At 56.9% G+C, this 21,574-nt stretch overlaps 3 protein-coding genes and 2 long non-coding RNA genes across 8 annotated transcripts; 2 read left to right on the forward strand and 3 right to left on the reverse strand.

The window, feature by feature from the left end:
- Nucleotides 1-1,013: 1,013 nt before the first annotated feature.
- LOC128079540 (protein MANBAL-like) lies at nt 1,014-13,769 on the reverse strand. Of its 3 annotated transcripts, XM_052680830.1 has the most exons (4): nt 4,647-4,758; nt 2,611-2,709; nt 1,988-2,182; nt 1,014-1,519 (listed from the first exon to the last, which is right to left on the reverse strand). In XM_052680830.1, exons 3-4 carry the CDS (start codon nt 2,135-2,137, stop codon nt 1,412-1,414), a joined length of 258 nt encoding a protein of 85 aa, XP_052536790.1. In that variant the 5' UTR covers nt 2,138-2,182; nt 2,611-2,709; nt 4,647-4,758; the 3' UTR covers nt 1,014-1,411. The 3 variants fall into 3 exon arrangements, with proteins under 3 accessions (XP_052536790.1, XP_052536789.1, XP_052536791.1); XM_052680829.1 differs by lacking the exons at nt 2,611-2,709; nt 4,647-4,758 and adding an exon at nt 13,671-13,769; XM_052680831.1 differs by lacking the exons at nt 2,611-2,709; nt 4,647-4,758 and adding an exon at nt 7,996-8,094.
- Nucleotides 3,013-14,494, forward strand: LOC128079542 (uncharacterized). Its single transcript, XR_008206205.1, has 3 exons — nt 3,013-3,222; nt 8,614-8,735; nt 14,381-14,494. It is a non-coding gene; the product is annotated as an uncharacterized LOC128079542 (long non-coding RNA).
- On the reverse strand, nt 6,399-13,769 carry LOC128079539 (protein MANBAL-like). Of its 2 annotated transcripts, none has more exons than XM_052680827.1 (3): nt 13,671-13,769; nt 7,373-7,567; nt 6,399-6,904 (listed from the first exon to the last, which is right to left on the reverse strand). In XM_052680827.1, the coding sequence occupies exons 2-3, from the start codon at nt 7,520-7,522 to the stop codon at nt 6,797-6,799; spliced, it is 258 nt and encodes an 85-aa protein (XP_052536787.1). In that variant the 5' UTR covers nt 7,523-7,567; nt 13,671-13,769; the 3' UTR covers nt 6,399-6,796. The 2 variants fall into 2 exon arrangements, with proteins under 2 accessions (XP_052536787.1, XP_052536788.1); XM_052680828.1 differs by lacking the exon at nt 13,671-13,769 and adding an exon at nt 7,996-8,094.
- LOC128079538 (protein MANBAL-like) lies at nt 12,074-13,769 on the reverse strand. Its single transcript, XM_052680826.1, has 3 exons — nt 13,671-13,769; nt 13,048-13,242; nt 12,074-12,579 (listed from the first exon to the last, which is right to left on the reverse strand). Exons 2-3 carry the CDS (start codon nt 13,195-13,197, stop codon nt 12,472-12,474), a joined length of 258 nt encoding a protein of 85 aa, XP_052536786.1. The 5' UTR covers nt 13,198-13,242; nt 13,671-13,769; the 3' UTR covers nt 12,074-12,471.
- A 3,662-nt stretch (nt 14,495-18,156) lies between the features above and the next one.
- Nucleotides 18,157-21,316, forward strand: LOC128079760 (uncharacterized). Its single transcript, XR_008206311.1, has 3 exons — nt 18,157-18,760; nt 19,543-19,627; nt 21,215-21,316. It is a non-coding gene; the product is annotated as an uncharacterized LOC128079760 (long non-coding RNA).
- Nucleotides 21,317-21,574: the final 258 nt, after the last annotated feature.

The following is a 21,574-nucleotide window of genomic DNA, read 5'->3' on the forward strand; positions in this document are numbered from 1 at the left end:
GTAGCACGCTGCACCCAGTGCACCGTGCAGGCTCCTTCATGGAAGGAGGAAGACACCGACGCGCCAATCCAAAATGGCAGGCAGACACTCTTCATGTGCAGCCTCTCCTCTCCTCTCCTCTCCTCTCCTCTCCTCTCCTCTCCTCTCCTCTCCTCTCCTCTCCTCTCCTCTCCTCTCCTCTCCTCTCCTCTCCTCTCCTCTCCTCTCCTCTCCTCTCCTCTCCTCTCCTCTCCTCTCCTCTCCTCTCCTCTCCTCTCCTCTCCTCTCCTCTCCTCTCCTCTCCTCTCCTCTCCTCTCCTCTCCTCTCCTCTCCTCTCCTCTCCTCTCCTCTCCTCTCCTCTCCTCTCCTCTCCTCTCCTCTCCTCTCCTCTCCTCTCCTCTCCTCTCCTCTCCTCTCCTCTCCTCTCCTCTCCTCTCCTCTCCTCTCCTCTCCTCTCCCTCAAAGCCATTGCAGCTGAAGCAGCGCAGCACGGCTCGCTGCCCTCCCGGCTCACGCCTGAGCTCTGGGCCCCAGGCGCGCTCACCTGCAGCCCTCCCGCTGCCCTCTCCTCCTGCCCCACTCCCAGCGCTGCTCTTCACACCAGCCCACCCGCACTTGAACTCCTCGCGGCTCAACGGGAGGCTGACGTGCAGCCCTCGGCTGCCCGCAGGTGCAGCTGGCCTTCCCAGGCCAAGCAGGAACAGTCAGTGCTACAGAAGGCTGAAAAAGCCACCAGGGAAGCTTGAGTGACGAGCTCAAGGGGCTGAGTGCAGGGACACCTTTCTTCCTCGTGCGCTGCCTCCCCTCCTTTTCTTTCTCTCAGTCCTCAGAGAGCAAGGTGATGCTCACAGGCTTCGCTGGCAGTTACGCTTTGGCTGAAAGGCCACCGCTTGGGAAGACCAACATGCAAACGCGGGAAAAGCAGCTCCATCTCCAGGGAGGGACGTGAAGCCGGCCGCTTCATCGCCCTGCCGCTGCCAGCCCAAGCCAGGCATGTTTGGACCAGCTACTGAAAGAGGCAGCACCAGGTGTCAAAGGTTTGTTTCCCTTTTATTTGAAACTAAGGGATTTGGGTTGCGTTTTGTAGATACGTCAACAGAAAATAAAATAGCCTGGATACCGCTCATGACCAGCGACATGCGCTATGTTCACCTCATCATCAACATTCTGAAACAGCTATCGAGCTGAAGGACCCTGAAGGAACGCAGCGTCCCCAGCTCTTGCCAGACATGAAATCCCGCACAGGCAAAGTCCGATTTGTTTGTCACGCATCAGAAGCCCCTCCAGCTTCCTCAGTTCCTCTCCAATGTCCGTGCAAGGGAAAGCACGGCCACGCCACAAAACCAGACGTACAGTGCGCTGCCTTTGGAGCACCTCTCAGCAAGCATTCCCGCTGCTTCCTTTGGCCTTTGAGGCTTATCGCTCAAGCCCTCACCGTTTCTTTTTGCTTTCCTTCTTGGCTTTCTTGCTTAGCTGTGCAGCACTTGCCTTTGGTTTCTTCGCCGTCTCCCAAGTCTTAGACTCCAAGCCGTCCGAGTCCTGCAGGAATCAATTCACAAACAGTCAGGGAACTTTCTGACAATTGCCCGACAGCTCGCTTTGGCAGCTCAAGTCACCTGACTGGGCAGCTTTGGGTGCCAGTGCTGCAAATTGCCTTCCTGACATCAGGGCACAACAGAAACTCCACCTCTCTCTTGTTCCCAAAAAACCCACGTAACCTACAGTCTACAGGCCTTTCCTGCAAGGCAGTCCCTGCACAGGGGGACGCCCTGCCTGCCACTCACAGCCCACAGAAGCAGCAGCAGCAGGACGATAAGATGAGCTTGCACCTCCAGGCTCCCTGCGTGCCACCAGGAACAGCACGCACGCCCAAGGAAGGGCAGAACAAACTGCCACATTCTCAGCAATGCCGCGGCGCGCTACCGTAGGCAACGGCTCCAGCTGCTTCCCTCCCAGCCCATTTCCTCAGCATTTCTATCAACCTCTATCAAACAGAGCGCTACTTACTGTCTCTGGGCACTTGGAAACTGGCAGCATTATGGCCCACACGCACAGAAGCTGGAAAACGGCTCCAAAGAAGAGGCCGCAGCGCAGCACGTTCTCCATCAGCGTGGGCTCAGGGATCTCAGGGGCCGAGAAATGCACTTCAGTGGCCATAGCGCAGACAGCCTGCTGCTCTGCTGCTCTCCAGGAGGCTGCTTTCTACAAGGGGGAAACGAGAGCCATCATTCCTATCGTGCGCTCCGACGCTGTGACTTCCTGCTAGCAAAAACTCCCAGCCTGACTCACAGACGTGCTCTCAAGATATCCTTGGTCTTCCGACCCAACCACAAGGAGGGACGCCAAACTTGCATTTCAGCCAGAGCTGAACAGGCAACAATCAACTTCTCCCTGAGGTTGATCGCACATGCACGACCACTGTCTCATGAACACTAACAACAATAGCATTAATCCCATCAGTTGCACATTTGCATCTACCTGGGTACGTACGTGTTCACGGCCTTGCTGCTGCTGTGCCGGACGGCACCAAGCACAGAAATAAAGCACGCAGAAAGCCCATCTGCTGAGCACAGGGGGATGAGCTGGGCTCACGCCTAAGCACTGCTTACTGCAAAGGAAGGCACGCCTACCTGGCAACGGCCACGCAGGATGCTCGAGACACAGTCACACACTGTTCTCCTGAGGCCCAACGCAATGGCGCAGCCACTCACACTCTGCTCCTCGACGGTCTGCAACACAAAAGTCACAAGCTGGAAATTCAAGCCATCCAAGATGCCATCGGGCCTCCGTGCTCACGGCACTCGCACTCATGTCTTCGGACGATCAATCAGGCGTGTGCTTACCGAGTGAGCGATGCTCACTTCCACTTGACAGGAGCAAGCTACCCCTAACTGTCAAGTATGAACAGGAACCTATGCCTAACACTAAAAGACTACAAGTAACCTATGCCTAACTCTAACATAAGAACAGGAACCTATGCCTAACACTAAAAGACTACAAGTGACCTACACCTAACTCTAAAATATGAACAATAATCTACTCCTAACACTAACACTAAACACTAAAATCAACAACAAAAACAACAACTAAACTATAACACCTGCAGCATTTAAATGGGAAGAGGAGAACTTGGCTCCACAGGAGGCTCGGAGGAGGAGCTGATGGAAACTAATGCCACCCAGCTAATGCTGGGGGCGGGGGCCGCGCAGCGGGTAGGGAGCCGAGCGCCTGGACCAGCGGCGGTGGAGCTGTGACGGCGCCGATGCGGGGCCTGGCACGGTGGTGTGGTGCCAGGCCAGCTGTGCCGCAGGCGGATCCACCTCCATGGGCTCATCGGGAGGTGGATCCACCTCCATGGGCTCATCCGGAGGTGGATCCACCTCCATGGGCTCCACGGAGGTGGTCACAGCGCTGGCCCAGGCGCGATGCAAACGCACTCTCTGCCCCCTCCTCCGCTTGATCTTCAAGGCGGCCCCCCTCCTCCTCTTCGCTTCTGGGAAGCCAAGCTCCCTCTTCCCATTTAAAAGAGGGCAAACTTCGCCCCTCGCTCGCTTCGCTCCTGGCATGGCTGCCAGAGCTCTCAGAGCGAGTGCGTTGGCCCGGACAGCGGTGACCAAGGTGACGGCTGTGATGCGGCGAAGGTTCTAAAATGGCAGCCGCACTGCTGGCAATGGCGTTCCACATAGCATGAGGAGGGGGCTGGAGGACAGGGCACGGGACGGCAGCTAGAAGGCACTCCCTGTGCCCAGCGGGCAGCCCTTCTCTCCGGCAAGCAAGAGGCCACAGAGGAGCCGGCCCCGAGAAAAGGGCCCTCGGCCTCCTTCATCCTCTCCCTTCTTCCACACGGGAATCTGTTGGGGCTGGGACACGCAGCACACAGCGCCATGTTCAGGGGCCTCCCCAGCCCAGCGCCAACAACAGCAGGCTCCAAAGCACACCTCGCCACGCCTGCCTCCTGGCACACACAAGCTCCGCTTTCCACGTTAGCATCCACCGCCTCTTCTTGCGCCTCACGGCTGGGGATTCAACCATTCCCCACAATAAATACCGCCAGCTGCATTTTCATTACAATCACTCTGACTCCTTTCCACATCCGCGCACAATGCTGCCACACACACGGGGCCACCCTGGCTCACCGATGCTTCGCGGGGACCCACACAACAGCATGAGCAAAGCAGGCAGAAACGTGCCGTGCTCCTGACTGATGGCAGTCTTCAAATCTCCCTCTCCCTCCCCCCCAGCCTACTAAGGCAGCAGTTCTCCCAAGCAACAAGCACAGTCACACACAACTGCAGCCCTGGCTCGTCCTGACAAGGGACGTCCACAGGAAGCACATCTTCACAAACCTTCTTCCAGCTCCGCACCCTCCGGCCAACACAGCACCCACGCGCCTTGCTCCACTGCCCGCCCGGGCTTTGCTGGCTACAACTCGGCCCTACGGGGCCTCCTCCTTCGCACACCCGAAACACCAACAAAGCTCCGCACACGCACGGCCTTCCCTGAGAGGAAGCTGCCCCCCGACCCCGCAGCACTCGGCGGCGCCGCACGCATCGCCTCTGCGTGCCGGCAGCACCGCCAGCTCCTCCCCCGAGCGCCCCTCCATGCCCCCGCACCGAGCCCCGACCCCGTTCCCAGCACACAGCCCGCTCCTCCCGGCCCCGCTCACCGGCCCGGCGCCGCCATGCCGCGCTGCCCCGGAAGTGCTCTCCGCCGCCAGGAACCACTTCCTGCCCCGGCCCTACCAACCGCCTGCGGCGTCACGTTGCTGAGGGCGGCCCGGGGCCTGGAGGAGGGGGAGGGGCAGCTGGGGGGTCCGCTGCCGGATTCCCCTCGGGTGGCGCCGGCGGCATGCAACTTGGCTTCTTCTCCTTTTCTGCCTTTTCCCTTTTCCCCCTTTTGCTTTCCTTTGCCTTGCTTCTCTTTTCTCTTCCTTTCCTTTTCTCCTTCTCTCTTCCCCTCCACATTTCCCTTTTTCTTTCCTTTCATTTCTTACTTTCTTCCCCTCCCCTCCCCTCCCCTGCCCTGCCTTCCATTTGCTTTCTGTCCACACTCAGTCTGCACATCTCCAATGGACATGCCTGGAGAAGATCACCTACGCAGACAATAAATGGCTTGTGCTGTGCTTCACTGCTTTGTGCTCTTGAAAGACTCTGATTTGTTTTGCCCTTTCCTAACCCCCAAGTATCAGGAGGGCCCGGCTGCCTTTGCTGCGGAGCCTTATCACCCCACAGTCTGAAGACTTGGGGGAAAAGCCCAGCAGCTCCGGAGCTGCCAAGGGAAGACTTCATGCCCTGGCCTTCATACAGCCCGCCTCTCCCCGCTCTGCTCTGCACTCCTGGCATCCCCTGCAGCCCCTGTGCTGCGACAAACACGAGCGCGGCTCGGGCCCAACGCCCTCCCTGCTGCACGCCCTCTCACGGCCCCATGTGCTGCACCCACACCACTGCCCCAGCCCCGCAGCCCCACGCACCGGGCTCGGCCCCAGCCCCCAGGAGCTGATGGAGGTGACTCAGCCCCCGCTGCATCCACACCCAAACCTAACACGCACTAACCGCTCCTAAATACTCCGTTTCCCTCCTTTGCAGCCAGCTCCTTGCCTGCACGCAGCCCCACAACCCGCTCTTTCCTCTCCAGCAGTGCAGCAGGCAGGCGGGCAGGCAGGCAGGCAGCAGAAGGCAGTGCCATGTAGCACGCTGCACCCAGTGCACCGTGCAGGCTCCTTCATGGAAGGAGGAAGACACCGACGCGCCAATCCAAAATGGCAGGCAGACACTCTTCATGTGCAGCCTCTCCTCTCCTCTCCTCTCCTCTCCTCTCCTCTCCTCTCCTCTCCTCTCCTCTCCCTCAAAGCCATTGCAGCTGAAGCAGCGCAGCACGGCTCGCTGCCCTCCCGGCTCACGCCTGAGCTCTGGGCCCCAGGCGCGCTCACCTGCAGCCCTCCCGCTGCCCTCTCCTCCTGCCCCACTCCCAGCGCTGCTCTTCACACCAGCCCACCCGCACTTGAACTCCTCGCGGCTCAACGGGAGGCTGACGTGCAGCCCTCGGCTGCCCGCAGGTGCAGCTGGCCTTCCCAGGCCAAGCAGGAACAGTCAGTGCTACAGAAGGCTGAAAAAGCCACCAGGGAAGCTTGAGTGACGAGCTCAAGGGGCTGAGTGCAGGGACACCTTTCTTCCTCGTGCGCTGCCTCCCCTCCTTTTCTTTCTCTCAGTCCTCAGAGAGCAAGGTGATGCTCACAGGCTTCGCTGGCAGTTACGCTTTGGCTGAAAGGCCACCGCTTGGGAAGACCAACATGCAAACGCGGGAAAAGCAGCTCCATCTCCAGGGAGGGACGTGAAGCCGGCCGCTTCATCGCCCTGCCGCTGCCAGCCCAAGCCAGGCATGTTTGGACCAGCTACTGAAAGAGGCAGCACCAGGTGTCAAAGGTTTGTTTCCCTTTTATTTGAAACTAAGGGATTTGGGTTGCGTTTTGTAGATACGTCAACAGAAAATAAAATAGCCTGGATACCGCTCATGACCAGCGACATGCGCTATGTTCACCTCATCATCAACATTCTGAAACAGCTATCGAGCTGAAGGACCCTGAAGGAACGCAGCGTCCCCAGCTCTTGCCAGACATGAAATCCCGCACAGGCAAAGTCCGATTTGTTTGTCACGCATCAGAAGCCCCTCCAGCTTCCTCAGTTCCTCTCCAATGTCCGTGCAAGGGAAAGCACGGCCACGCCACAAAACCAGACGTACAGTGCGCTGCCTTTGGAGCACCTCTCAGCAAGCATTCCCGCTGCTTCCTTTGGCCTTTGAGGCTTATCGCTCAAGCCCTCACCGTTTCTTTTTGCTTTCCTTCTTGGCTTTCTTGCTTAGCTGTGCAGCACTTGCCTTTGGTTTCTTCGCCGTCTCCCAAGTCTTAGACTCCAAGCCGTCCGAGTCCTGCAGGAATCAATTCACAAACAGTCAGGGAACTTTCTGACAATTGCCCGACAGCTCGCTTTGGCAGCTCAAGTCACCTGACTGGGCAGCTTTGGGTGCCAGTGCTGCAAATTGCCTTCCTGACATCAGGGCACAACAGAAACTCCACCTCTCTCTTGTTCCCAAAAAACCCACGTAACCTACAGTCTACAGGCCTTTCCTGCAAGGCAGTCCCTGCACAGGGGGACGCCCTGCCTGCCACTCACAGCCCACAGAAGCAGCAGCAGCAGGACGATAAGATGAGCTTGCACCTCCAGGCTCCCTGCGTGCCACCAGGAACAGCACGCACGCCCAAGGAAGGGCAGAACAAACTGCCACATTCTCAGCAATGCCGCGGCGCGCTACCGTAGGCAACGGCTCCAGCTGCTTCCCTCCCAGCCCATTTCCTCAGCATTTCTATCAACCTCTATCAAACAGAGCGCTACTTACTGTCTCTGGGCACTTGGAAACTGGCAGCATTATGGCCCACACGCACAGAAGCTGGAAAACGGCTCCAAAGAAGAGGCCGCAGCGCAGCACGTTCTCCATCAGCGTGGGCTCAGGGATCTCAGGGGCCGAGAAATGCACTTCAGTGGCCATAGCGCAGACAGCCTGCTGCTCTGCTGCTCTCCAGGAGGCTGCTTTCTACAAGGGGGAAACGAGAGCCATCATTCCTATCGTGCGCTCCGACGCTGTGACTTCCTGCTAGCAAAAACTCCCAGCCTGACTCACAGACGTGCTCTCAAGATATCCTTGGTCTTCCGACCCAACCACAAGGAGGGACGCCAAACTTGCATTTCAGCCAGAGCTGAACAGGCAACAATCAACTTCTCCCTGAGGTTGATCGCACATGCACGACCACTGTCTCATGAACACTAACAACAATAGCATTAATCCCATCAGTTGCACATTTGCATCTACCTGGGTACGTACGTGTTCACGGCCTTGCTGCTGCTGTGCCGGACGGCACCAAGCACAGAAATAAAGCACGCAGAAAGCCCATCTGCTGAGCACAGGGGGATGAGCTGGGCTCACGCCTAAGCACTGCTTACTGCAAAGGAAGGCACGCCTACCTGGCAACGGCCACGCAGGATGCTCGAGACACAGTCACACACTGTTCTCCTGAGGCCCAACGCAATGGCGCAGCCACTCACACTCTGCTCCTCGACGGTCTGCAACACAAAAGTCACAAGCTGGAAATTCAAGCCATCCAAGATGCCATCGGGCCTCCGTGCTCACGGCACTCGCACTCATGTCTTCGGACGATCAATCAGGCGTGTGCTTACCGAGTGAGCGATGCTCACTTCCACTTGACAGGAGCAAGCTACCCCTAACTGTCAAGTATGAACAGGAACCTATGCCTAACACTAAAAGACTACAAGTAACCTATGCCTAACTCTAACATAAGAACAGGAACCTATGCCTAACACTAAAAGACTACAAGTGACCTACACCTAACTCTAAAATATGAACAATAATCTACTCCTAACACTAACACTAAACACTAAAATCAACAACAAAAACAACAACTAAACTATAACACCTGCAGCATTTAAATGGGAAGAGGAGAACTTGGCTCCACAGGAGGCTCGGAGGAGGAGCTGATGGAAACTAATGCCACCCAGCTAATGCTGGGGGCGGGGGCCGCGCAGCGGGTAGGGAGCCGAGCGCCTGGACCAGCGGCGGTGGAGCTGTGACGGCGCCGATGCGGGGCCTGGCACGGTGGTGTGGTGCCAGGCCAGCTGTGCCGCAGGCGGATCCACCTCCATGGGCTCATCGGGAGGTGGATCCACCTCCATGGGCTCATCCGGAGGTGGATCCACCTCCATGGGCTCCACGGAGGTGGTCACAGCGCTGGCCCAGGCGCGATGCAAACGCACTCTCTGCCCCCTCCTCCGCTTGATCTTCAAGGCGGCCCCCCTCCTCCTCTTCGCTTCTGGGAAGCCAAGCTCCCTCTTCCCATTTAAAAGAGGGCAAACTTCGCCCCTCGCTCGCTTCGCTCCTGGCATGGCTGCCAGAGCTCTCAGAGCGAGTGCGTTGGCCCGGACAGCGGTGACCAAGGTGACGGCTGTGATGCGGCGAAGGTTCTAAAATGGCAGCCGCACTGCTGGCAATGGCGTTCCACATAGCATGAGGAGGGGGCTGGAGGACAGGGCACGGGACGGCAGCTAGAAGGCACTCCCTGTGCCCAGCGGGCAGCCCTTCTCTCCGGCAAGCAAGAGGCCACAGAGGAGCCGGCCCCGAGAAAAGGGCCCTCGGCCTCCTTCATCCTCTCCCTTCTTCCACACGGGAATCTGTTGGGGCTGGGACACGCAGCACACAGCGCCATGTTCAGGGGCCTCCCCAGCCCAGCGCCAACAACAGCAGGCTCCAAAGCACACCTCGCCACGCCTGCCTCCTGGCACACACAAGCTCCGCTTTCCACGTTAGCATCCACCGCCTCTTCTTGCGCCTCACGGCTGGGGATTCAACCATTCCCCACAATAAATACCGCCAGCTGCATTTTCATTACAATCACTCTGACTCCTTTCCACATCCGCGCACAATGCTGCCACACACACGGGGCCACCCTGGCTCACCGATGCTTCGCGGGGACCCACACAACAGCATGAGCAAAGCAGGCAGAAACGTGCCGTGCTCCTGACTGATGGCAGTCTTCAAATCTCCCTCTCCCTCCCCCCCAGCCTACTAAGGCAGCAGTTCTCCCAAGCAACAAGCACAGTCACACACAACTGCAGCCCTGGCTCGTCCTGACAAGGGACGTCCACAGGAAGCACATCTTCACAAACCTTCTTCCAGCTCCGCACCCTCCGGCCAACACAGCACCCACGCGCCTTGCTCCACTGCCCGCCCGGGCTTTGCTGGCTACAACTCGGCCCTACGGGGCCTCCTCCTTCGCACACCCGAAACACCAACAAAGCTCCGCACACGCACGGCCTTCCCTGAGAGGAAGCTGCCCCCCGACCCCGCAGCACTCGGCGGCGCCGCACGCATCGCCTCTGCGTGCCGGCAGCACCGCCAGCTCCTCCCCCGAGCGCCCCTCCATGCCCCCGCACCGAGCCCCGACCCCGTTCCCAGCACACAGCCCGCTCCTCCCGGCCCCGCTCACCGGCCCGGCGCCGCCATGCCGCGCTGCCCCGGAAGTGCTCTCCGCCGCCAGGAACCACTTCCTGCCCCGGCCCTACCAACCGCCTGCGGCGTCACGTTGCTGAGGGCGGCCCGGGGCCTGGAGGAGGGGGAGGGGCAGCTGGGGGGTCCGCTGCCGGATTCCCCTCGGGTGGCGCCGGCGGCATGCAACTTGGCTTCTTCTCCTTTTCTGCCTTTTCCCTTTTCCCCCTTTTGCTTTCCTTTGCCTTGCTTCTCTTTTCTCTTCCTTTCCTTTTCTCCTTCTCTCTTCCCCTCCACATTTCCCTTTTTCTTTCCTTTCATTTCTTACTTTCTTCCCCTCCCCTCCCCTCCCCTCCCCTGCCCTGCCTTCCATTTGCTTTCTGTCCACACTCAGTCTGCACATCTCCAATGGACATGCCTGGAGAAGATCACCTACGCAGACAATAAATGGCTTGTGCTGTGCTTCACTGCTTTGTGCTCTTGAAAGACTCTGATTTGTTTTGCCCTTTCCTAACCCCCAAGTATCAGGAGGGCCCGGCTGCCTTTGCTGCGGAGCCTTATCACCCCACAGTCTGAAGACTTGGGGGAAAAGCCCAGCAGCTCCGGAGCTGCCAAGGGAAGACTTCATGCCCTGGCCTTCATACAGCCCGCCTCTCCCCGCTCTGCTCTGCACTCCTGGCATCCCCTGCAGCCCCTGTGCTGCGACAAACACGAGCGCGGCTCGGGCCCAACGCCCTCCCTGCTGCACGCCCTCTCACGGCCCCATGTGCTGCACCCACACCACTGCCCCAGCCCCGCAGCCCCACGCACCGGGCTCGGCCCCAGCCCCCAGGAGCTGATGGAGGTGACTCAGCCCCCGCTGCATCCACACCCAAACCTAACACGCACTAACCGCTCCTAAATACTCCGTTTCCCTCCTTTGCAGCCAGCTCCTTGCCTGCACGCAGCCCCACAACCCGCTCTTTCCTCTCCAGCAGTGCAGCAGGCAGGCGGGCAGGCAGGCAGGCAGCAGAAGGCAGTGCCATGTAGCACGCTGCACCCAGTGCACCGTGCAGGCTCCTTCATGGAAGGAGGAAGACACCGACGCGCCAATCCAAAATGGCAGGCAGACACTCTTCATGTGCAGCCTCTCCTCTCCTCTCCTCTCCTCTCCTCTCCTCTCCTCTCCTCTCCTCTCCTCTCCTCTCCTCTCCTCTCCTCTCCTCTCCTCTCCTCTCCTCTCCTCTCCTCTCCTCTCCTCTCCTCTCCTCTCCTCTCCTCTCCTCTCCTCTCCTCTCCTCTCCTCTCCTCTCCTCTCCTCTCCTCTCCTCTCCTCTCCTCTCCTCTCCTCTCCTCTCCTCTCCTCTCCTCTCCTCTCCTCTCCTCTCCTCTCCTCTCCTCTCCTCTCCTCTCCTCTCCTCTCCTCTCCTCTCCTCTCCTCTCCTCTCCTCTCCTCTCCTCTCCTCTCCTCTCCTCTCCTCTCCTCTCCCTCAAAGCCATTGCAGCTGAAGCAGCGCAGCACGGCTCGCTGCCCTCCCGGCTCACGCCTGAGCTCTGGGCCCCAGGCGCGCTCACCTGCAGCCCTCCCGCTGCCCTCTCCTCCTGCCCCACTCCCAGCGCTGCTCTTCACACCAGCCCACCCGCACTTGAACTCCTCGCGGCTCAACGGGAGGCTGACGTGCAGCCCTCGGCTGCCCGCAGGTGCAGCTGGCCTTCCCAGGCCAAGCAGGAACAGTCAGTGCTACAGAAGGCTGAAAAAGCCACCAGGGAAGCTTGAGTGACGAGCTCAAGGGGCTGAGTGCAGGGACACCTTTCTTCCTCGTGCGCTGCCTCCCCTCCTTTTCTTTCTCTCAGTCCTCAGAGAGCAAGGTGATGCTCACAGGCTTCGCTGGCAGTTACGCTTTGGCTGAAAGGCCACCGCTTGGGAAGACCAACATGCAAACGCGGGAAAAGCAGCTCCATCTCCAGGGAGGGACGTGAAGCCGGCCGCTTCATCGCCCTGCCGCTGCCAGCCCAAGCCAGGCATGTTTGGACCAGCTACTGAAAGAGGCAGCACCAGGTGTCAAAGGTTTGTTTCCCTTTTATTTGAAACTAAGGGATTTGGGTTGCGTTTTGTAGATACGTCAACAGAAAATAAAATAGCCTGGATACCGCTCATGACCAGCGACATGCGCTATGTTCACCTCATCATCAACATTCTGAAACAGCTATCGAGCTGAAGGACCCTGAAGGAACGCAGCGTCCCCAGCTCTTGCCAGACATGAAATCCCGCACAGGCAAAGTCCGATTTGTTTGTCACGCATCAGAAGCCCCTCCAGCTTCCTCAGTTCCTCTCCAATGTCCGTGCAAGGGAAAGCACGGCCACGCCACAAAACCAGACGTACAGTGCGCTGCCTTTGGAGCACCTCTCAGCAAGCATTCCCGCTGCTTCCTTTGGCCTTTGAGGCTTATCGCTCAAGCCCTCACCGTTTCTTTTTGCTTTCCTTCTTGGCTTTCTTGCTTAGCTGTGCAGCACTTGCCTTTGGTTTCTTCGCCGTCTCCCAAGTCTTAGACTCCAAGCCGTCCGAGTCCTGCAGGAATCAATTCACAAACAGTCAGGGAACTTTCTGACAATTGCCCGACAGCTCGCTTTGGCAGCTCAAGTCACCTGACTGGGCAGCTTTGGGTGCCAGTGCTGCAAATTGCCTTCCTGACATCAGGGCACAACAGAAACTCCACCTCTCTCTTGTTCCCAAAAAACCCACGTAACCTACAGTCTACAGGCCTTTCCTGCAAGGCAGTCCCTGCACAGGGGGACGCCCTGCCTGCCACTCACAGCCCACAGAAGCAGCAGCAGCAGGACGATAAGATGAGCTTGCACCTCCAGGCTCCCTGCGTGCCACCAGGAACAGCACGCACGCCCAAGGAAGGGCAGAACAAACTGCCACATTCTCAGCAATGCCGCGGCGCGCTACCGTAGGCAACGGCTCCAGCTGCTTCCCTCCCAGCCCATTTCCTCAGCATTTCTATCAACCTCTATCAAACAGAGCGCTACTTACTGTCTCTGGGCACTTGGAAACTGGCAGCATTATGGCCCACACGCACAGAAGCTGGAAAACGGCTCCAAAGAAGAGGCCGCAGCGCAGCACGTTCTCCATCAGCGTGGGCTCAGGGATCTCAGGGGCCGAGAAATGCACTTCAGTGGCCATAGCGCAGACAGCCTGCTGCTCTGCTGCTCTCCAGGAGGCTGCTTTCTACAAGGGGGAAACGAGAGCCATCATTCCTATCGTGCGCTCCGACGCTGTGACTTCCTGCTAGCAAAAACTCCCAGCCTGACTCACAGACGTGCTCTCAAGATATCCTTGGTCTTCCGACCCAACCACAAGGAGGGACGCCAAACTTGCATTTCAGCCAGAGCTGAACAGGCAACAATCAACTTCTCCCTGAGGTTGATCGCACATGCACGACCACTGTCTCATGAACACTAACAACAATAGCATTAATCCCATCAGTTGCACATTTGCATCTACCTGGGTACGTACGTGTTCACGGCCTTGCTGCTGCTGTGCCGGACGGCACCAAGCACAGAAATAAAGCACGCAGAAAGCCCATCTGCTGAGCACAGGGGGATGAGCTGGGCTCACGCCTAAGCACTGCTTACTGCAAAGGAAGGCACGCCTACCTGGCAACGGCCACGCAGGATGCTCGAGACACAGTCACACACTGTTCTCCTGAGGCCCAACGCAATGGCGCAGCCACTCACACTCTGCTCCTCGACGGTCTGCAACACAAAAGTCACAAGCTGGAAATTCAAGCCATCCAAGATGCCATCGGGCCTCCGTGCTCACGGCACTCGCACTCATGTCTTCGGACGATCAATCAGGCGTGTGCTTACCGAGTGAGCGATGCTCACTTCCACTTGACAGGAGCAAGCTACCCCTAACTGTCAAGTATGAACAGGAACCTATGCCTAACACTAAAAGACTACAAGTAACCTATGCCTAACTCTAACATAAGAACAGGAACCTATGCCTAACACTAAAAGACTACAAGTGACCTACACCTAACTCTAAAATATGAACAATAATCTACTCCTAACACTAACACTAAACACTAAAATCAACAACAAAAACAACAACTAAACTATAACACCTGCAGCATTTAAATGGGAAGAGGAGAACTTGGCTCCACAGGAGGCTCGGAGGAGGAGCTGATGGAAACTAATGCCACCCAGCTAATGCTGGGGGCGGGGGCCGCGCAGCGGGTAGGGAGCCGAGCGCCTGGACCAGCGGCGGTGGAGCTGTGACGGCGCCGATGCGGGGCCTGGCACGGTGGTGTGGTGCCAGGCCAGCTGTGCCACAGGCGGATCCACCTCCATGGGCTCATCGGGAGGTGGATCCACCTCCATGGGCTCATCCGGAGGTGGATCCACCTCCATGGGCTCCACGGAGGTGGTCACAGCGCTGGCCCAGGCGCGATGCAAACGCACTCTCTGCCCCCTCCTCCGCTTGATCTTCAAGGCGGCCCCCCTCCTCCTCTTCGCTTCTGGGAAGCCAAGCTCCCTCTTCCCATTTAAAAGAGGGCAAACTTCGCCCCTCGCTCGCTTCGCTCCTGGCATGGCTGCCAGAGCTCTCAGAGCGAGTGCGTTGGCCCGGACAGCGGTGACCAAGGTGACGGCTGTGATGCGGCGAAGGTTCTAAAATGGCAGCCGCACTGCTGGCAATGGCGTTCCACATAGCATGAGGAGGGGGCTGGAGGACAGGGCACGGGACGGCAGCTAGAAGGCACTCCCTGTGCCCAGCGGGCAGCCCTTCTCTCCGGCAAGCAAGAGGCCACAGAGGAGCCGGCCCCGAGAAAAGGGCCCTCGGCCTCCTTCATCCTCTCCCTTCTTCCACACGGGAATCTGTTGGGGCTGGGACACGCAGCACACAGCGCCATGTTCAGGGGCCTCCCCAGCCCAGCGCCAACAACAGCAGGCTCCAAAGCACACCTCGCCACGCCTGCCTCCTGGCACACACAAGCTCCGCTTTCCACGTTAGCATCCACCGCCTCTTCTTGCGCCTCACGGCTGGGGATTCAACCATTCCCCACAATAAATACCGCCAGCTGCATTTTCATTACAATCACTCTGACTCCTTTCCACATCCGCGCACAATGCTGCCACACACACGGGGCCACCCTGGCTCACCGATGCTTCGCGGGGACCCACACAACAGCATGAGCAAAGCAGGCAGAAACGTGCCGTGCTCCTGACTGATGGCAGTCTTCAAATCTCCCTCTCCCTCCCCCCCAGCCTACTAAGGCAGCAGTTCTCCCAAGCAACAAGCACAGTCACACACAACTGCAGCCCTGGCTCGTCCTGACAAGGGACGTCCACAGGAAGCACATCTTCACAAACCTTCTTCCAGCTCCGCACCCTCCGGCCAACACAGCACCCACGCGCCTTGCTCCACTGCCCGCCCGGGCTTTGCTGGCTACAACTCGGCCCTACGGGGCCTCCTCCTTCGCACACCCGAAACACCAACAAAGCTCCGCACACGCACGGCCTTCCCTGAGAGGAAGCTGCCCCCCGACCCCGCAGCACTCGGCGGCGCCGCACGCATCGCCTCTGCGTGCCGGCAGCACCGCCAGCTCCTCCCCCGAGCGCCCCTCCATGCCCCCGCACCGAGCCCCGACCCCGTTCCCAGCACACAGCCCGCTCCTCCCGGCCCCGCTCACCGGCCCGGCGCCGCCATGCCGCGCTGCCCCGGAAGTGCTCTCCGCCGCCAGGAACCACTTCCTGCCCCGGCCCTACCAACCGCCTGCGGCGTCACGTTGCTGAGGGCGGCCCGGGGCCTGGAGGAGGGGGAGGGGCAGCTGGGGGGTCCGCTGCCGGATTCCCCTCGGGTGGCGCCGGCGGCATGCAACTTGGCTTCTTCTCCTTTTCTGCCTTTTCCCTTTTCCCCCTTTTGCTTTCCTTTGCCTTGCTTCTCTTTTCTCTTCCTTTCCTTTTCTCCTTCTCTCTTCCCCTCCACATTTCCCTTTTTCTTTCCTTTCATTTCTTACTTTCTTCCCCTCCCCTCCCCTGCCCTGCCCTGCCTTCCATTTGCTTTCTGTCCACACTCAGTCTGCACATCTCCAATGGACATGCCTGGAGAAGATCACCTACGCAGACAATAAATGGCTTGTGCTGTGCTTCACTGCTTTGTGCTCTTGAAAGACTCTGATTTGTTTTGCCCTTTCCTAACCCCCAAGTATCAGGAGGGCCCGGCTGCCTTTGCTGCGGAGCCTTATCACCCCACAGTCTGAAGACTTGGGGGAAAAGCCCAGCAGCTCCGGAGCTGCCAAGGGAAGACTTCATGCCCTGGCCTTCATACAGCCCGCCTCTCCCCGCTCTGCTCTGCACTCCTGGCATCCCCTGCAGCCCCTGTGCTGCGACAAACACGAGCGCGGCTCGGGCCCAACGCCCTCCCTGCTGCACGCCCTCTCACGGCCCCATGTGCTGCACCCACACCACTGCCCCAGCCCCGCAGCCCTCCTGCCCGCAGCGCAGCCCCACGCACCGGGCTCGGCCCCAGCCCCCAGGAGCTGATGGAGGTGACTCAGCCCCCGCTGCATCCACACCCAAACCTAACACGCACTAACCGCTCCTAAATACTCCGTTTCCCTCCTTTGCAGCCAGCTCCTTGCCTGCACGCAGCCCCACAACCCGCTCTTTCCTCTCCAGCAGTGCAGCAGGCAGGCGGGCAGGCAGGCAGGCAGCAGAAGGCAGTGCCATGTAGCACGCTGCACCCAGTGCACCGTGCAGGCTCCTTCATGGAAGGAGGAAGACACCGACGTGCCAATCCAAAATGGCAGGCAGACACTCTTCATGTGCAGCCTCTCCTCTCCTCTCCTCTCCTCTCCTCTCCTCTCCTCTCCTCTCCTCTCCTCTCCTCTCCTCTCCCTCAAAGCCATTGCAGCTGAAGCAGCACGGCTCGCTGCCCTCCCGGCTCACGCCTGAGCTCTGGGCCCCAGGCGCGCTCACCTGCAGCCCTCCCGCTGCCCTCTCCTCCTGCCCCACTCCCAGCGCTGCTCTTCACACCAGCCCACCCGCACTTGAACTCCTCGCGGCTCAACGGGAGGCTGACGCGCAGCCCTCGGCTGCCCGCAGGTGCAGCTGGCCTTCCCAGGCCAAGCAGGAACAGTCAGTGCTACAGAAGGCTGAAAAAGCCACCAGGGAAGCTTGAGTGACGAGCTCAAGGGGCTGAGTGCAGGGACACCTTTCTTCCTCGTGCGCTGCCTCCCCTCCTTTTCTTTCTCTCAGTCCTCAGAGAGCAAGGTGATGCTCACAGGCTTCGCTGGCAGTTACGCTTTGGCTGACAGGCCACCGCTTGGGAAGACCAACATGGAAACGTGGGAAAAGCAGCTCCATCTCCAGGGAGGGACGTGAAGCCGGCCGCTTCATCGCCCTGCCGCTGCCAGCCCAAGCCAGGCATGTTTGGACCAGCTACTGAAAGAGGCAGCACCAGGTGTCAAAGGTTTGTTTCCCTTTTATTTGAAACTAAGGGATTTGGGTTGCGTTTTGTGTGCTGAGTTGTGGCTGTTGGTTGCTGGATTAGTTCAAGCAGCATCAATTCCCGCTAGACAAAGCACCACACAATTCCTAAGTAACTGTTGTTTGAGGCTACTTAGATGCAGAGTTATGTGGAGAAATGTAATCTTTGTAACTGCTCCAGCTTAAGCCAGAAGTGTGGCTTTTGGCTACAGTGCGAAACAGTGTACAGTGTACAGCAGTCATGCACTAGGAATGCATCCCATACTGCTTGTGAAGCATAAAGTGTGCAAAACATTAGCATGGGGACTATAGGAAATCAGCTGTTTGCACATGATTTGACAACAGGCTTCTGCTGTGATAAGGCCTTGTGCCTGTTCTGCTTCTGTGTTGCTGTGCCCAGTGGGGAAATGGGTAAAGCTTCCCAAGGGTGGACCTTGGGCAGGCTGAGGGAGCTGGGCTTGTTTGGCCTGGAGAAAAGAAGGCTGGAGGGTGACCTCAGTGCAGCCTTTCAGTATCTAAAGGGAGCCTACAAACAGGAGGGGAATCAACTCTTGGAAAGGGGAGATAACAGCAGGACAAGGGGAAATGGTTTGAAGTTGAGGGAGAGAAGATTGAGGTTGGATGTCAGGGTGAAGTTCTTGACAGAGAGAGTGGTGAGGTGCTGGAACAGCTGCCCAGAGAGGCTGTGATGCCCCGTCCATCCCTGGAGGTGTTCAAGGCCAGGTTGGATGGGGCCCTGGGCAGCCTGGGCTGGTATGAAACGTGGAGGTTGGTGGCCCTGTGTGTGGCAGGGGGTTGGAGCTTCGTGATCCTTGAGGTCCCTTCCAACCCTGGCCATTCTGTGATTCTGTCTCTCTGTGAAGCAGTTCAGCCCACGGACCCTGCAGAAAATGTTTTTCTGCCAGCCTGTTTTCATGAACATTATTTGTTCACTTGGCTTGTCCAGTTTTGTGGCACAGTTCCCCTGGTGCCACTGCTTTCCCTGGTCACCTGTTTGTTTATCAGTGTATGGAGTTTTCAAAAGACCTGCAAGAGTGAAGAGCCTCCATCCCATGGAAAACTTCAGACTTTTTTTGAAGCCCTCATGGGAAAAAATAATTTTCATTGGTCAGTAATTCACAACCTTTCATTTTTGCATCACGACATCTTTCCCCAATACTGTTTGGTGAAATTATCTGTTCTTCCAGGTTCTAGATCTGCACGACAACCAGCTGGCATCACTTCCTACTGATATTAGTCAGCTGACATCTCTTCAGGTAAAGGATCTGCTGTATCCCAAGTTATTGTAAATGGCATGTTAGGGGTCAGCATGAAGGTGGGGTTTTACTGCTGTTTCATAGTTAAGTACAATGTCAGTGGTGGTCCTCAGGATGTCAGATCTGTGTCACTGATCTGACTGTTGCTGTTGAGCTGGCTTGTCAGGGGGAGAGATCAGGAGAAGAGTGTACTGAAATCTATGGTCCCTGCTTAGTCCAAATAGCTCACACTGCCAAGCAAGGGCTGTGAGTGAGTAGAGCTGTAGTTTCCTAAATTGTTCAGGTTTTAGCATTCTCCCTGGTGTGATTACACTCAGAGGACTCAACTCAGTGTGTCATAGTGCATTTCAGAGGGTCCCCTCTGCTTTGGGGTGCAGCTCTGGATGCACATCACTGCTGTTCAGTCATCTGCTCCCTGTGTGAGCTGAGGCAGTGTGGCTGGGGAGGCAAGTATGCTTGGCTTTCCAGTTCATGCATCTGCATTCAGCACCTACTTTGGCTGTTGTTTGCAGATGCATGCAGTAACTATATGTACCCTGGATTCAGGGTGTCTAGGAAATGAACTGTGTTTTCAGCCTGTGGATCCAAACAGTATTGACAGATACACATTTTTCCCTGGCAGATGATTAAGGACTCATTCTAAAAGCATTTTTGTTTTTGTAACCTAGAAAACTACTTTTAAATTGCCTTTTGGGGCTGTAGAATTTTCCCAACAGCATAGATATAGTGACTTGAGACTTGTGTAAAGAATATTTTGATTATCTTTTCTGTTGATATCTTAGGTCCTAAATCTTGAAAGGAATCTCTTAAAATGTCTTCCACAATCTATAGGGGATCTTGCCCAGCTCCAGGTCCTCAATGTGAAAGGTATGACATGTTTCTTGTTGGTGCTGCAGGCAAAGCACCATTTGTTTTCTGATTTGTGCTGAGCTGCATTAGTAATTATTCCTTTGAACCAAGGCAGGCACCAGATGGTTTCCATTATGAATACTAAGGAAGAGCATAGGACAGACTTGAATTCAACTAGTTGGTAAGGCAGGAGAAATCTAAGTAGAAAATAATTCCCCAAATTTCCCCGAGTAATTAGGATTAACTAGGGTTTTTTGACTGCTTCTTAATAAATGTGCACACTGTCTGCCTTGATTTTCTTCTGTGTGGTTCAACTCATGGCTCTTGAATGAGACAGTCATGAAACGATTATTCCTTTCATCCCACTGCCCCTTTTCCAAGGACAGCTTGTTGGGTCATTCCTGATCTCAAGAGCTGAAAGCTTCCTTGCGTGCCTGCATGTAGCCAGCACTTCAGACCCAAGCTGACTCACCTGTGTGTTGAGGGCTGCCATGAGGGCTGGAGGCACATCTTCCTCCAGAAGCATGAGACTCAGAGCTGGACACCCAGAGCCCAGTCCTGTGAGCTTGTTCACTCAACCCTTGCAGGTTTGCACAGCCCTAGAAGAGAGATCACAAACATACCTTTATACAATACTTTTGGGCACTGTGTCATTAATCTGGGAGCAAAAAGAGTTGTTACAGACCAGCTGCTGCTGAAATGGGGAAGAGGATGAAGAGCAAGGCACCCAGAAGTGCAGCTCAGCTTTTGGGTCTCTGAGCACTGAATTTGCCGTCCCACATTCAGTTTCTTTTGTCTGGTTTCTGATACTTACACTGAAGGGAGAAACATCCCACATTACAAATATTGTCCTAATGAAGAGCAGATTGAATCTGTTGCAGTGGCCTCAACTGAGAAAGGCTGGTTTGGCTTGTGGAAGCACTTCTGGGTCTGTGCAGCTCAGTTGTGTACAAGTAGATCATAGAATCATAGAATGGCCTGTGTTGCAAAGGAGCACAGTGCTCATCAGTTCCAACCACTGCTGTGTGCAGGTCGCCAACCAGCAGCCCAGGCTGCCCAGAGCCACATCCAGCCTGGCCTTGAATGCCTGCAGGGATGGGGCATCCACAGCCTCCTTGGGCAACCTGTTCCAGTGCCTCACCACCCTCTGGGGGAAAAACTTCCTCCTAATATCCAACCTCAACCTCCCCTGTCTCACTTTAAAACCATTCCCCTTGTCCCATCACCATCCACCCTCACAAACAGCTGTTCCCCCTCCTGTTTATCTGCTCCCTTCAAGCACTGGAAGGCCACAATGAGGTCTCCCTGCAGCCTCCTCTTCTCCAAGCTCAACAAGCCCAGTTCCCTCAACCTTTCTTCATAGGAGAGGAGCTCCAGCCTTCTGATCATCTTAGTGGCTCTAAGATCTTGAGTCCCATTTACCTCTGTTGGCAATGCAATGTTTGCAGTCTTAGCACACCTCATGACAACCCCATTTCTCCAGCACAGGATAGAAAATAACTCACAGAAGGCTTTTACAAATACAGATTGGTGTTCCAGTAGATGAGCTTGCTGGTTTCTGCTTCAGCAGTGCGATGTATTACTACATGACTTTTCACTCCATAGGCAATAAGCTGAGGGAGCTGCCTGCCACAGTGAGTGGTCTGAGGAGCCTGCGCACTCTGAATGTCAGCGAGAACCTCCTGCAGGAGCTGCCGAGGGTGCTGGAGGTATGCACCCAGCCTGCCTGCCTGGCCTGTGCTGCCTGCTTACTCTGCTGCAGGTTGCTGTCCTTCCTGCTTGCTCAATGATAATAAATTCAGCTTAAAAAGCAAATTTCTAGGGCTTGGGTGGCACTCGCTGTAGGGGACTGTAGGTAGGGTAAATGTGGTTCGTAGTGTCTAAATTCAGTTTTGCGCGCTCACCTGCTTTGATCTTTTCTGATCACTTTTTGCCAAGGTTTAATCACGGCAAAACTGATCTGTA

This window comes from Tympanuchus pallidicinctus, unplaced genomic scaffold (assembly GCF_026119805.1).
Source record: "Tympanuchus pallidicinctus isolate F22 unplaced genomic scaffold, pur_lepc_1.0 scaffold19, whole genome shotgun sequence".
Lineage (NCBI taxonomy): Eukaryota > Metazoa > Chordata > Aves > Galliformes > Phasianidae > Tympanuchus > Tympanuchus pallidicinctus.

Excerpts from the sequence above, each read along its gene's own strand:
- LOC128079540 (XM_052680829.1), bottom strand. The coding sequence starts at position 2,137 with ATGGCCACTGAAGTGCATTTCTCGGCCCCTGAGATCCCTGAGCCCACG. Across the intron at positions 1,520-1,987 it reads TTTCCAAGTGCCCAGAGACA|GACTCGGACGGCTTGGAGTC; the intron begins GTAAGTAGCGCT and ends TGATTCCTGCAG.
- LOC128079539 (XM_052680827.1), bottom strand. The coding sequence starts at position 7,522 with ATGGCCACTGAAGTGCATTTCTCGGCCCCTGAGATCCCTGAGCCCACG. Across the intron at positions 6,905-7,372 it reads TTTCCAAGTGCCCAGAGACA|GACTCGGACGGCTTGGAGTC; the intron begins GTAAGTAGCGCT and ends TGATTCCTGCAG.
- LOC128079538 (XM_052680826.1), bottom strand. The coding sequence starts at position 13,197 with ATGGCCACTGAAGTGCATTTCTCGGCCCCTGAGATCCCTGAGCCCACG. Across the intron at positions 12,580-13,047 it reads TTTCCAAGTGCCCAGAGACA|GACTCGGACGGCTTGGAGTC; the intron begins GTAAGTAGCGCT and ends TGATTCCTGCAG.